The sequence below is a fragment of the Canis lupus genome, chromosome 6 (genome assembly GCF_003254725.2).
Source record: "Canis lupus dingo isolate Sandy chromosome 6, ASM325472v2, whole genome shotgun sequence".
NCBI lineage: Eukaryota > Metazoa > Chordata > Mammalia > Carnivora > Canidae > Canis > Canis lupus.
Window position 1 is genome coordinate 18,806,601 of NC_064248.1, and position 15,668 is coordinate 18,822,268.

Here is a 15,668-nt window from a genome sequence, read left to right on the forward strand (position 1 = left end):
GACTCCACCCCTAGCATGGAGCCCACCTGACACGGGGCTCAATTCCAGCACCCCAAAATCATGAGCTGAACCAAAATCAAGAGCTGGACGCTTAGCCAACTGAGCCACAAACCCAAACCGAATTCTTTTTTTTTTTTTTTTTTTTTTTAATTTTTATTTATTTATGATAGTCACAGAGAGAGAGAGAGAGAGGCGCAGAGACACAGGCAGAGGGAGAAGCAGGCTCCATGCACCGGGAGCCCGATGTGGGATTCGATCCCGGGTCTCCAGGATCGTGCCCTGGGCCAAAGGCAGGCGCCAAACCGCTGCGCCACCCAGGGATCCCCCCAAACCGAATTCTTGATCCACTTTTCCAAATCTGGTCTTCGCCCATCTTAAGAGTGGTCCCAGCATTCAACTAGATGCCTCAACCTAGGAGTCCTCCTTAATTCCTCTTGTTCTCTCACTTATGAATCCTACCTGTCGGAAGCCCCCTGCGGGCTACCTCCAAAACCCCTCCCGAATCTCTGACCCCTTGTCCCTGAGCATCTGCTGCCTGTCACCCCAGGGTGGCCACCATCTCTCCCTGAGACAAAGATCAGAGCCTCCCAATTGGCCTCTGTTTCTTCTCTGCACTGTCACTGTGCTCCTGCTCAACACAAACACACTTTTTTGTCTACACAGCGGCCAGTCTTTTTTTTCTTTTTTTTCTTTTTTTAACAACTTATCAGGTCACGGCAGCCCCCTGCTTAAAATGGCCCAGCAATTTCCCACTACACTGAGATTAAATTCCAGCTCCCTTCAGTGAAAAATGAGGCCCATGTGATCTGGCCCCTGCAGACCTCTCTGACCCTGGCTCCTATCACATTCCCTCTCTTATCCTCACTCCCAACACACTGGTCTGACTGCTGCTCTGTGATGCTGCAAAGCTCAAGGCCACCCTGGGACCTGTGCATTGGGCTGCAATGTTCTGCCCCAGACACCTGCAAGGCGGACTCCCTCTTGTCTTCCCAGAGATCTTCCTGAGTGACTTCCTCTTGAGCCCCCGGCCCACCCAATCCCCTCTCTCCTGTCGCTCTGTTTGATTTCCTTCCTGTCTCTGAAACGGTCTTATCAGCTTTTTAGCTTAGATACTGTCTCCCCACCCCCCCAACTCAAATTTCAGCTCCAAGACAGTGGAGGCCCTACCAGTCTTGTCCAAGGGCCCAACAGGTACCCGGCACATAGCTGGCACTCAACACTTGCTTTGGAACTGCAAGAGCATGAACACACGTATTCTTCTCCAGGATGGCACTGCTCTCTGATGGCTTCCTGAGAATAAATCTGATCAGAAAAATGGCAGCCTGTTGTTTCACCTCTAGATCAGTTTCCACCTTGCTTTGGCTGTTGATCTGCTTTTGAGATATAGGATCTGAGACCCCAGGGGTGTCCATCTCTACTCATTCCCCACCCTCTGCCTTCCTGCAGCTTGGCGAGTAAGCTCTAACTAAATTTCTAGTTCACCAAGTTACGGCCACAGAGGTTTCCGTAGCAATTTAGAAGGAGAAGCATCAAGCCTGTGTTACACCACAGGAACTCGGCTTCAATCATCCAATTGCGGGATGGCAGGCTACTATTTGCCGACTGTCAGAAAAGTCGATTCTCAAAGCACTCTTTTACATGTTTATATGGATGTGTTCTCTGTTTAGTGGAGGCACAGAGCAAGTGCGTGCTGTGAATTAATCAGGAGACAGCTATTTGAGAAGGACAGCACGGGCAGCTTCAACGACTCGTTCTGCACAATTACCACCACAGAAACATCTGGCGACACAGAAACACTCTCATTTCAAGAGGTGACGGGGGTGGTGGGGAGGCCTTCCGGTCCGGCGCAGTCACGAGGTGGGCACCCGGGCTCTCACAATGAGATGTCTGGCTTCCGAAGTGTGTTTGTCTACATTCCACGGACAGCCTGGAGCACCACCTGACCTCTAGCCGGCTGCTGCCTAGCTCCCGCCAAGACGTCTGGCGGGGGAGGGGACAGAAGGAGGGAAGCAGGTTGAGGCAGGGTGCCTGGTTCTCAGGCCTGCAGGGGCCAGGCAGGTGGGGGAGAGATGCATTAAGGTGGAACCTCAGGATGTGATGGGGGTGCGTGGGGAGCCGGGAGGCTCAGGCTCTGCCTGACGGTGCTTCAATCTGGCAAGTTTCCAACACTCCGCAGGCCAAACAAGCCATGTCTGTATGTGGATTTGGCCCAAGGATCATCAGAGTGGGCTCCCTGGCTGGGAGCAAGTAGTAGTCACTTCACTGGGGATTCCAAGTATGAAAAAAACAAAAGGCTGCATCATCTCACACAGCCGTGGGCCTCAGAGCCCCTCTTGCAGATGACGACACTGAAGCTCAGCCTTCCCCGAGGTCATGCTGCTGGTGTGCGGGGAGCCACTCTGCCTGGCATCTCCCTTTGGGTCAGGCTAGACCACAAGAAGGCCTGGCCACTGACAGAATGACTTGCCCTGGGTGGAGCTCTGACCCCATTTCTAGTTTTCCCTGAGTCCTCACTCCCCCGCTCACCCCCAGAGGTGATCGCTGTGGGAGGGCCTGCACAGGTGTCCTTTCAGACTTTTCCTCCATATTTACCAACATGTTGATGTCCCCATCACCACACCTTGGGGGCGAGGTCAGAACCCACGTGAGATGCACATGTAGTGTACAGGAAGCCGGCCTGAGGACTTTGTAGGCCTGTGTTCCTTGGTGTCCCCGCAGTAAAGATCTGCATATGGGCATGGATACAGGGACAAGATTCTGTTGCTTCAAGAGCCACAATAAGCAGGCATTTAGTCCTCCCCATTTCCCTCCCTGGGCTGGCTTCCAAGAAGTTCGGGGTGGGGGCACCTGGGTGGCTCAGTTGGTAAAGCATCTGCCTTCAGCTCAGGTCATGACCCCAGGGTCCCAGCCGTGTATCAGGCTCCCTGCTCAGTGGGGCATCTGCTTCTCCCTCTGCCCCTCACCTTGCTTTTGCTCTCTCTCTCTCAAATTAATAAAATCTTAAAAAAAAAAAAAAAAAAAGAATCCAGGGTAAAACTCCTCCTACTCCCTTACCCTTCAGAGCTGTGTATGTGTGCTTCCTTGCTTCCTTGGGGTTTTTCCTTCCCCACTTAACTAGAGTTACCATTAGGCCTCTGTGGACGCTGCCTCAAGCCCCTCTGTCACGGGTTTTCAAAGGGACACCTTGAAACCCTCTGGTTGGTGTGTGGTGAATGGGAGCATCCTTCCTTGTTCACAACCCGACTATACTGTCCTTCTTTACACAACTGACAAGAACCAACCATGTTGAGACCGTCATGCATTCTGAATACGACAATATTAATATTATTTCAATCTATGTAACTTAATTGACTTTGCAAGCCCACTTTCCTCCTTGGCCCCGGTGTCGAATGACATCTCTCTTCCAATGAGCGCACGCGCCACTCAGCAAAGATTAATGGTGGTGCAGCTCTGTTATGACAACAATCCCAGCAGAGGTGTGGGCATTTGCATTCATGAAGCACTTTCCCCAGAGACAAACGCCTGCCTTAAGCATAGCTGACAACACCCGGAGAACGCTGGGAGCAAGCAGTGTGGCTAGGCCGAGTGCTGAAGGCCGGGCAGGCCCCCTAAAAGCAGACCCCAGCTCGGGCACCCAGCTGGAGCCAGCCCATCTGCACAGAAGCTGGGCCTCATACATATGCAGCTTGTGGGGGCCATGCTGAAGGCGCCCACACTCCATAGGTTCTGTTATGACCTAGAGGCTCTGGGCTGACTGGGAGGGGGTTCACCTTGATATAAGGTTTATCCAGAATGGGGGGCCTTGGGGATTGAGCCGTTGCTGCCTAGGGGCCAACATGCAGGCTTCAGGCACTGGCTCAGGGGCTGACTCCTCCAGGAATCCCCTGCCCCCCCATCCCTTCTTCCCCTCTTCCCCCCTCAGGTGGAGTTGAGGGTCCTCCTCTGGGCTCTCGGAGCTGGGCTTACCAGCTGGAACCCTGCACCTCTAGCCGGTGAGCATCCACAGGTGTGTGCCTGTCCTCATGTGGATGTAAGACCTTCAAGGACAGGGTACAGGCCTAATTCTGATCTTTCTTGAGGCCTAGCTCTGGGAACTGAACGTGCTCCTCCCTGGAGCACCTGAACTTGAATGTTTTATGCGGAGGAGACCTTTAATGGCCTTTTACACGTCCCTTGGGAAGAAGAGCAATGAGAACCATTTTTTGATGTAGAAACTTGGAAGAAGATGGTGAGACACTGTGACATTTGACAAGCACCTACTTACTACATGCTGGGCTCTGGGCCAAGCACCCTGGCCCTCCCAATATCACAGACTCGGGACAACAGGTGTGGATGGGATGTGACAGATCGGGTCACTAACTAGAGGCCCGACAGCTGAATCTGTGTTGGTCTGCCTCCCAGAGCAGTTAAAATTTTCAAAACTAGTTGATAATATCTAAATATTGGGAGCTTTCACATGCCAATTCACACTTCTGGAATATTCAGGCCACCTGGCATCACGGGGCCAGCGCCAGAGGGCAGTGACCGCTGCCTAGACAGGGCATCGCTCTCCAGCGACCACAGTCCCTACTGGAAGGCAGGACCGTGTGATGGGCACCAGATGGCCTGGTAGTCATGTGATCACTGGCAAGCTGCTCTGCTTTCCAATGCCTCAGTTTCTCTCTCTGTAGAATGGAGCTAATCATGCCGTACCCATCTCATAGGACTGCTGGGTGAAATAAATGAGCTGAAACATGCAAAGTCCTTTGCATGCTGCCTGACACACAGCATGTGCTCAAGAAATTTAAGTTACCATCACTGCTTCATACTCAGTCCACTGCCTGGGTGTGATGTACCTGCCAAGGCTGGCTGCTAGGGGCTTGCGTGGCCCGGAGACTCCCTGCTCCCCTAAGGCCTAGTCCAGTGAGCCCCCTGTTCCAGGCAGAGGCTGGCAGCGGGCCTAGGAGGAGTCCCTCTCACTGTCCTCAGGCCAGGACTCAACTAGATCTGGGCTGAGGCCCCAGAATGCAATTCTTGCAATTTTGTTTAATCTAATACATAACACTCAGGGGCCTTTCGTGGTCCTGGCCTGTGCAGGATGCAAAGGAAGAAAGCAAGGTTCATCTTAAGGAGTTCATGATGGTCTGTGCCTGTAGTGCCACAGTGGTGGGAAGGGGTGCGGGGCCTATGATGAGCTAGAGAACACACACCCACCAGTCCAGAGGGTTCCCAGGGGCTACTCAGCTCCAGCTGGTAGACGCCATACAGAGAAGGTTGCCACTTCAGCAAAAGCCAATTTTCAAATGTTGTCAAGTGGTTCACAAGCTGAACAACACTGTGAGGGCCAAATGGGGTGGGATGGCTTTGACCAGGGGGCACCGGTTTCAGATATCAGAGGCTTGGGAAACTGAGGAACACCTAGGGAAGCATGGGACTTGGTGCCTGGAAGGGTGTGGCTAGAGACCACCAGAAGGGGCCCAGGGCAGGCTAGGGGTGTGCAGGAGGCTTGCGTGGGAAGAGAGAAGGACCTTGATGTCTCCGAAGGCAGGGTTTGTAATTGGACAGTCCAGGCATCCTGGATTCTGGGAAGGGCAGGAGCAAAGGCATGGCAAAGAGAACAGTTTTCTGGGGACCAGAGGGAGATAAGTTACACAAGGATGGAAGAGCCAGAGGGCCAGTTTTGGGGTCTGGGAGCGGCAATGTGGTGTCACAGCGTGCCACTGTGTCACGGAGTCTCGTGGGAGTGGTGGGGACTGTGGTGCTGTGATTCAGCTTCCCTGAAGCTCCCAAGTGTGGATGTGGCCTGGTGTCACCAGATCTTTGTTTCTCAGTAAAAGTCAAAAATCCATATTTTCATGTGAAACCTCCCAATTTTTAAAAGCTGGCAAATCAGAGAATTTTTGTAAACCCCACGTGAGCCGGCTGAAATGTGTCTGCGAGCTGCCTGGTTGGTGGGGGTGCAGTCTCTGTCACGGCCTCCTTCCCAGAATGTACCAGGACAATGTGCTGGCAGTGGACCTTGCCACTCCCCAGAGGCCCGCAAGCTTCGAGGCCCCCAGCTCCTCCCCTGGTTCATCCCCCATCACTGCACTGGCCCCGTTGAACTGTGGTTTGCTTTTGATCCCTCTGGACCCCCCTGCCTGGGTGTGAGCTGGCAGGGGCAGACAGCGTGTCTGAGTCTTGGCCCCAGCACAACAGCCGAGTGTGGGGGATCGATAAGCCTCTGCTGATGAGACAGTGGGCTGAGCAGCTGAGTGAGGGGAGCAGAGATATGGGATGCGTCCCACTTAGGGGCCAGTAGGCAGAAGGCGGGGGGGTGGGGGTAAGGAGCAGCTGGGTTTGGAAGGAGGCAGGTTTTGGCAATGGAAATAGGACTTAGGGATGATTGGCAGAGAGGGGCAGGGGGAAGAAAGGAGGACTCAGAGGTGGGAGTGAGATGCTGTGGCAGGCAGCAAAAGGGAGCAGAGGACCGGACCAGCTGGGGCAGACCCTCGAGGGCTTCGGTGTGTGGGGTTGGAGTATCAGTGCCTTGCTGGGCAGAAATGCCAAAGACAAATGTCTGGGGGCCATGAGGGAAGCTTGGTTCAGAAGTTAAGCTTTGGAAAAAGTTTAGATCTGGGAGCCGATGAATTAGTTCAACAGCATGTGACTTGTGTGTTCTTGGAGAAGAAAAAAGACCTAGTTTGGATATTATTTCCTATGTTCCCTTCTCCTGGAGACAGCAACCTCAATTTTCCATGGGGCATCCATCCTTCCCCCAACCTCCATTCAGAGGGATATTGTGAGCCCCACCCCAGGTTGCCTGGCTGCTGGGCCCTAGATCTGGGGCCTTCATGAGGACAATTTCTTTTGCAAGGGCTGCTAAAATCAGGAGTCTTGACATCATTAGGTTCCACTCCCTGGAGCCTGAGGATGAAGCCAGCACAGAGGAAAGCAGAGATGCATGAAGGAGGGGGCAGATCCTGGATGACATCATGTGAACTCCTGGATCCTGCCATGCCTGAAGCCAGCCACTCCATACTCTCCTGTTATGTGAGCCGATGAACTCCCTTTTGTGCTTAAGTCAGTTTTAATTAGGTTTTCTGTCCTTTGCTGCCAAGAGAATCCTGATTGATACACTAGCCCTGGGACTGAGAACTTTAATCAATAGGTTCAGTTACTGAATCCATGCTGGCCCAGGTGGACAGGAGGCAGGAGAGAGGGAAGCCCTACCCCCTAGGGGGTCTGGGATTTATCTAGACTGTCACCTGCACATGGGTAAGCAGTCCTTCCTACAAAGAGATCTGTCCAGCCCAGCTACTGCTCGTCCCTGCTATAGTCCTCACAGCACAGCACACGGGCCTCAGCTTCTATCCTGGTTCTGCATTTGTCCTGCTGGGAGCAGTCTGGTCTGAATCCCAATCTGCCCTTTGGCTCCTAAACACCTTGGTGTTTTTGTTTTGTTTTGTTTTGTTTTAGCATATAGTAGAAGACTTAGCATTTATTCTTTAAAGCATACAGGAAATCCACATATTTCAAATAACCCTACAAGTAATAGATTCTCCGTGTCCTGAATCTAACCAGAATTGGTGCAATTTGTCCATCTCCTTGTGGTTCTCTAGATACATCTAAGGATGGTGCTAACAATTCAGGGAAGCTAGGTGTTCTAGAGTTCTATCCATTTAGACTAACAGCAGAAGCAATTACCGCCCGCCCCACCCCCCAACCAGTAATCTTTAGACCTCTTGTGTCTACTTCCTTAACTCTATCCTTTAGCTTCTTTAACTGTGATCAGGTCTTCGTTTTTCACTGTCCACTGGCAAAGCTTCTTCTTTTCTGATAGTTCTAATTCCAAAGAGAAGGCTTTTGTTTTGCCTTCTTGCAAAAGCTTGCCTCTCCTTCCCATGCTGCCTGGGGGCCTGCCTCAAACCCAGGACTCCTGGGGCTCACAAGGTTACCAGGCCCCTAACCTCCTGAGTGTGGACCCTGCTCACATATTTCGGCACCCTTTGGTGATTGGTAGTGGCTTACATCAAACATGAGGTCAACACCTCAGAAAGCCTCTAGTGCACCTGGGTTGGCCCCCTTCCCACCAGTCACCCTGCTAAGATGCCATCGGGCTCCCCAGGCCTGAGGCTGCCCAGACCCTGCCACGGGGCCCAGCCACCAGGCCACGCTAACTCAGCCGACCAAATGAAGGTTGCAGCTTTGACTTTGAAGCCACTGCCATGTTTGGTTTTGGTTTATATCCTGATCCAAACAAACCAACTATAAAAAAAACAATTTTGAGACAGGGTATTGGAATAGGGACTGGGTATTTGATTATCATTAGCACATAGTAATTAATTACCGTCAGGTATGACAGTGGCATTGGGGTTATATAAAAGCAAACTCCTTACCTGTTGGAGATGCGTACTGAAGAATTTATGAGTGAAATGGTAGGAGAGCTACAATCATATGGTAGGGGGTAGATGAAACCAGAATGGCAGGATGCTGATTATTGTAGAAGTGGGTGAGGGGTGCGTGCGGTGTTACTGAATTCATCTCTTTCCTTTTGAGTTTGTTGGAGAATTCTCCCTCTGCCAAACAGAGGCCTTGTTGAAAAGGCAAATATTGTCCTGGGATGAAACGAGTCTCTGCGTGGTATATCCCGTATACCCTCATCCAAGCCACCATGACCCTTAGATAGGCTATGCCAGAAGCCTCCTTTGGGAGTTCTCTGTTCCCTCTAATCCATTCTCCAAACAGTAGCCAGAGTGATCTTTTCAATTCCTCAGATTATATCACCCCCTGTTCAAAACCCTCCAATACTGACTCTAACAGCTGACACTTGTAGAAGAGCTCACGAAGGCCAGGAGTCATTGTGAACACTTTCCACATATTTAACTGAACAATAATTACCCCATTTTATGGATGGAGGAACTGAGGCCCAGGGATATGGAGTCATAAGATACTCAAGGTCACACAGATGGGAAGAGGGGGAGCCAAGGTTTGCCCAAGGGACGCTGGCTCCAATGCCTTTGCTCTGACCACTCCTCTCTTCTGCCTTTCCAGGAATAAGATCTGAAGCAGGGAGGCCCCCAAGACCTGATTCCTGCCTATCTCTGGAGCCTCCCCCTATACTCTTCTTTGTTCTCCATTTCCAGCCACTACCTGAACTACTGTCCTAGAACTGCTGAGCGTGATCCTACTTGGAGCCTTTGCTCTGGCTCTGGCTCTCTGATGGGAGGCCTCTCACCACTCAAAGGAGCCCAGCTTCCTTCTCCCCAGGCCTCTCTCCCACTGCTGTTCTGAAGGCAATACAGTTAGACAGTGTACACTTAGCATTACCTGAAATTACATTATTTGTTTGTGCCCTAGTTTATTTCCCTTCTGCACAAAAAGGGACAGGGCTAGGTGGACAGGGCCTCATCTACTTGGGTCACCATGGTACCCTGAGCACCGAGACGTGTGCAGTCCAATACACAGTCCCCAACCCCATGTGGCTACTGAAGTTAGAATTAAATGAGGGCATCCCAGGTGGCTCAGCGGTTTAGCACTGCCTTTGGCCCAGGGCGTGATCCTGGAGACTCGAGATCGAGTCCCGCGTTGGGCTCCCTGCATGGAACCTGCTTCTCCCTCTGCCTATGTCTCTGACCCTCTCTGTGTCTCTCATGAATAAATAAATAAAATCTTTAAAAAATAAAAAATAAAAAATGATAAAAAATAAAATTAAATGAAATGTGAGATGCAGTTTCTCATAATAAGTGTTGGCAAGAATGCAGAGAAAAAGGGAACCATGTGCACCACTGGCGGGGCTTTAAAGAGGAGCAGCCACTCTGGAAAACAGTATGGAGGTGCCTCAAAAAATGAAAAGTAGAACTTCCGTGGGAACCTGCAATTCTGCATTGGGGGATTTGTCCTTATGAATTGAAATCACCATCTTGAAAAGATATCTGCACCCCCATGTTCACTGCAGTGTTATTGACGATAGCCAAGACATGGAAACAACCCAAGTGTCCACTTACAGATGAATGGATAAAGAAGATGTGGTGTATATACACGATAGAATATTACTCGGCCATGAAAAAGGAGATCTTGCCATTTGCAAAGATGTGGATGAACCCTGAGTGCCTTACATGAAGTGAAATAAGTCAGACAGTGAAAGACAAATATTGTGCAATCCCACTTGTGCATGCAACTTAAGAAAACCTGAACTCATAGATCCAGAGAACAGATTAGTGGGTATCCAGAGGCAGGAAGTGGGAGGTAAGTACAATGAGGGGAGGCTGTCAAAAGGCACAAACTTGGGCACCTGGGTGGCTCAATGGTTGGGTATCTGCCTTTGGCTCAGGTTGTAGTCGTGGGGTCCTGGGATCGAGTCCCACATCGGACTCCCTGCATGGAGCCTGCTTCTCCCTCTGCCTGTGTCTCTGCCTCTCTCTCTGTGTCTCTCATGAATGAATAAATAAAATCTTAAAAAAAAAAGGCACAAATTTGCAGTTATAAATAAGTCCTGGGGATGTCATGTAAGCATCGTAATTGTAGTTAACAATACCATATTGTATATTTGAAAGTTCCTATGAAAGTCAATCTTAAAAGTTCTCATCATACGGAAAATGTTTTGTAACTATGTGTGCTGATGGAGGTTAATGAAACTTATTACATTGATCATTTTGCAATATATACACATATCAAATCATTGTGTCATGCACCTAAAGCATGTAAGAATACCATCTCATGTGTCAATTACAGCTCAATTAAAAATTAAATAAGTAAAATAAAATGCAGTTTCTCTGTTATACCAGCCATATTGCAACTTCTCAACAGCCCCCTGTGGCTCATGGCTACTGGACTAGATGGGGCACATTAGTATTATCACAGAAAGTTCTATGGGGCAGCGCTGGCTTAGACCACCATGGGGTATCACAGAGATACTTTGCTGGGGTAATCTTACATTCATTCACTCATTCATTCATAAACAATTTAACAAGCAGTATTTCTGTGTATGAATTATACCCCCAGACGCCTGTCCTGCCTCACCCACTGCTGTGACCAGCCTGGGGGTGGCATCTGTGTGGTCACATTGTGGGTGAAGATGTTGATATGTGCCTGTTTTTACTAAAGGGCGCCACCAGGTAGAAGATAACTAATAGGCTCATTCTGAAGAAAAACACAGACCATGGGGAGCTGCTGAAAGCCCACTTCTTGGATGGGTTACTATATACTATAGTAAGGAGACTATTGGCTCCTTCCTCCCAACAGATGCAGCTCTGCAGAAGTGGTGCTGAGAAAAAAAAAAAAAAAAAGAAAAGAAAAACAGAGAAAAAGCAACATCCCTCATGTCCTCCTCCCAGCTGTGTCCCTTGCAAGTCACTAGCTGGGCAAGTCACGTCATCCAAGGAGTACCAAAAAATGTGGCAGACGTATTATCACATCCTCCCCCTGAGCCTGAGGCAGACATCGCTGATCCATCATACACCCTTCTCTTTATGAACCAGAAGGAAGGTTCCAGATCCTTCACAAGACGGCACTCCAGGCAGCCATTTCCAAGCAGGGCTGGCAAAAGAGACGCAGTACCTCTGTCCCCAAGGAGCTCACTATTTTAAACCCTAGCGTCCACATCAAAAGGTAGAGATCAACACCACCTTGCAGGATTCTTGGGGGTTAACTGAAATGATTACTTTGCTATTTGTTCACGCACCAAATGGTGTCTGAGAGCCTACTAGGTGCCTCGTGCCTGCCTGATGGACGCAGCCCTGGATAAACGGCAGCTGTGACAAGTACAGGAATCTGCGTACTGCCTTCTGTTTGCCTGCTTGGACGGATTCTAGCCTATGTCCCCACTTCCCCTTGGGCCAGCCCACACTCCCCAAATCGCCTAATGAGGGGGAAGGGAGCCCAGAAAAGTTGGCCTCAGGACTTCACAGGCAGCATATTTTCCAATAAAAGAGACTTCCCTTTTTCTAGCACCTTCTTCTCTTATGTTCTAAATAAGCCTTGGTTGGATTAGCTCCCCCCCATTTAACTTTTCTCCCTTGGATTCCCATACACAAAACACTGTATTAACAAGCCGTGTCTACCGGGCTGAGCTATATTTCCTATAAACTCTCATTTTATCTCCTCTAAAACACACAGTAATAGCATTCTCTGGAGAATATTAAATCAAACCAACCTGCAGCTGCATTTGTTTGCGCTTTCTGCCCCCGGTAAATTCTGGCAACAGATGGGCGTGCGTTACATAAGTGGCGCCCCTGCAGTCCTCCGCACTCTGTTCCGCCTGTAGAAATACCTCTGGACTCTGATCGCCGCAGCTGAGGCTCCCCAAAGCACCCCCAAATGACACCCTGATGTCCTGCTCCTCTTTTTTATTCTTAGCACACAGGGAAGGCTGAGTGCAGGTTCAAGAAGAAAGGCGGGCCTGGCCAAAAGGGATGAAGCTTATCTGCTTTGTAATCCAGCACATAAAATCCGCTTTTCTTGGCCTGAGACATATATTCAATGACAGGGCTGAGCTACAGAGCACAGGCTTGGGCAGCGGGCACTGTTCCATTACTCATTCCAGAAGATGCTGACGACCACCTGCCAGGAAATGCCCAGCTGACTAGGGAATGAGAGAGCACAGCCCTACCTGCAGGCAGTGCCACACAGGGGTGAGGTCCTGGAGGAGTCCTGGGGAGCTGGGAGGGTGGCTGGCAGAGGGAGAATCTGCAGGAAGAAGTATGGGATGGGGGGAGGAAGGAGGGAGGAGGAGCCGACGCCCCTGGGCTTGATCCCCAGCTCTGCCTTTAACCTTGAGTATGAGCCTATGTAAATGCTGTAAACTCCAATTCTCCATGTCTCATCTGGATATCAAAAAGCGTATGACAAACTGCTTGTAGGTTCTCAGGGAATGAACTCATTCCTTTACTTGATAACCATGTGTTTCTACTTTGAATGGCATGGAGGTAGAGACAACTCAGGCCCTGCTTCCAGGGCCCCACTGTGGTATGGGGGCAGCAGGTATCTATCCTAGTACAGGGGTGATGGAACATATTCATGAGGTGCACAAGTGGTGTAAAGGTCAGGGGTTAGGACTGGCTTCCTGGAGAAAGCGATGTCTGGTTTTCCAGAAACTTGCAGTGGAGGCAGGCACCTGGCATGGTGCCAGATGGGAGGGGCCGGGGCACTTGGAGCTGAGCCAGATGGGAAGGGCCAGGGCACCTGGAGCTGAGGCAGATGGGAGGGGCCAGGGCACCTGGAGCTGAGCCAGATGGAAGGAACTAGGGCACCTGGAGCTGAGGCAGATGAGAAGGGCCAGGGCACCTGGAGTTGAGGCAGATGGGAGGGGCCAGGGCAACTGGAGCTGAGGCAGATGGGAGGGGCCAGGGCACCTGGAGCTGAGGCAGATGGGAGGGGCCAGGACCTACAGGTGTAATTCCCCTCCCCTAGCATGGTGGAGAGGCCCAGCAGCTGGCACTCCAATAGTGTGGCCAGAGTGAGGGCTGGGGGCCTATGCGAGGGAGACACAGGGCCTGGCACACAGAGATTACGGAGCCCTGATGTCACACTCAGGGGTTTGACCTGGATCCTCCAGCTCCAAGGGAGCTTCGGAGAGTTTGAAGCAGCAGAGAATCATGGTCAGACCTCCCAGTGGCTATTGGTGACGGACTAGGAGGCCTGGACCTAAGTACAGAGAGGGCAGTTCAGTGGCTGCACTCTTGCACACCTCTGCCTTTGCATATGTAAGGCCCTCCTCCTGGGATATGCTTTCTCCTTTTCTGCCTCAACTCTGTGCCACTGTCTCTTTCCACTCCAGCTCAGGTGTGTGCTCCTTCCAGCACCTTCCCAGAGCTCTCCCAGACTCTATCTGTGCCCCAGGGGCTACAGTTTGAACAGGTCAACTCCAGCCCTAAGATGAGTTTGCTTTGGACTGTATGGTGGCTTCAAAAGAATTTAAATTAGCTGTCGACATTTACAAACCAGAAAGGCTCCTACCAAATTCCAAATTCCCAGGTCCCTGGGGAATGTTCAGAAGATCTAGCAGCACTGGTTGGCATTCGTACATAGCAACCATTAGCTGAAGCTGAGAAGTGGCTTTCTCTTTACTGAAGCATGTGCTTACCAGTATGCCACACTCCCTATCATGCCCTACTGTCTCTCTTGACAACACTGAAGCTGAAGACTAGTTGCCCTTGCTCATCTCCCTTGTATTACTGCTTCCTTGAGAACAAACTGGAAGGGAAAGTAGAACAATTCTTGTACCCATGTCTATCATATGAGGGGAAACAAGATAGGCTGGGGGTTCCTGTCTTTCCTCACCCACTGAGTTCCCTGCTGAGTTCCTGGGGCTTCTATTTTAAATTCCTGGCACCTTGCAGTCACCTCTACAAAGGCTTTCAGCACATGACATCATAGTTTTACATTTACTTGTCTGCCGGCTTTCAGACAAGGAGTACCTCAAAGGTGGGGATTGTGTCTTTTATATCAATGTCCTTTAAATTGATCAGGGAAGGCTGATGACACATGTGCTCCACAATAAGTGTTGAATGAAGGAATAAATGCAAATGAGAACATGAAAAAACAGCCCAGAGTAGAAAGAAAGGTTAAGTGGTCAGGTGTAGGAGGGGGTGTGGGGGTAGAAAGGAGGGCAGGGATTCTGAAATAGGGGGGACAGAAGAACACAGAGGTTAAGAGCCTGGCTGTTCAGAGTGGGGTCCCCACACCAGGAACACTGGCACACCTGGATGCAGAATCTCAGGCCCTGCCTAGACCTGCTGAATTAGAATCCTCATTTTAGCAAGATTCCCCAGTAAATTTTGAGATGCGTTGGTTAAGTGAATGAGCCAAGAGTCTGACTGCATGGGTTCACATTCTCACTGTGACACTTACTGGTTGTGCGACTTGGGGCATATTACATAACCTCTCTGTGATTCTGCTTCCTTATCTATTAAAACTGAGCCCCAGGGGTACCCGAGTGGCTCAGTCAGTTAAGCATCTGTCTTCAGCTCAGGTCATGATCTTAGGGTCCTGGGAGGGAGTCCTGCATCACAGGGCTCCCTGTTCAGCAGGGAGTCTCTTCTCCCTCCCCCCCTCCCCTCTGCTCTTGCTCCTTTCTCTCTCCTTCACTCACACACTCTCTCTCATATAAATAAATAAAATCTTAAAAAAATAAATAAATAAAACTGAGCTCCAGTTCCTATTTGTCCAGTTCTCCCAAAGGGTGGCCTGATTTCACTTCCTAAAGCTTCAAGCTGAAGCTCTGCTCCTGATGGCTCCAACCATTCAGCATGAAATGTCCCACCAGGCACTTCCTACACCCAGCAGGAACGGCAACAGGGCCTCCGAGTACCCATCTTGCAACTTCAGCAATCAGATTATTGGACAGCGCTAAATCCTACCATTACTCAAACTGTCCAGCAAGGAGTCGGGGCCCTTACTTACGCCATCAGCCGTCCAGTAGTTCCAAACCTTGATCTTGCCTAGACCAAAGTCCTGCAGCCGCCTGGTGTTGCGGATGACAAAAAAGAGCTGGAGCGGCAGGTGGAAGGGGCACGTCCACAGGGAGGTGTCTTTCTTGCTCTGAAACACCAGCAAGAGAGTGGGGAGTCGTTAGTCTATTTTCTGCCTCTTCCCAAAGTAATTGGACTGAGGGCAGGAGGCCAGGCCTCCCTTGTCTACATAATCCAAGGTGGGCTCTTAGACCTCACCCGTCCGGAACGCACTTTGTGGCTGGTCCCTGGCACAAAGCA

At 50.5% G+C, this 15,668-nt stretch overlaps 1 protein-coding gene across 3 annotated transcripts in view; it reads right to left on the bottom strand.

Annotated features, from left to right (window-relative positions):
• The window catches only part of KATNIP (katanin interacting protein), a 195,083-nt gene that overhangs the window by 36,774 nt on the left and 142,641 nt on the right, over positions 1-15,668 (bottom strand). For all 3 annotated transcript variants that reach the window (XM_025415663.3, XM_025415662.3, XM_049111268.1), the window contains one exon: positions 15,361-15,498. In XM_025415663.3, the coding sequence (XP_025271448.1) occupies positions 15,361-15,498 (138 nt within the window). The remainder of the gene's footprint in view (positions 1-15,360; positions 15,499-15,668) is intronic.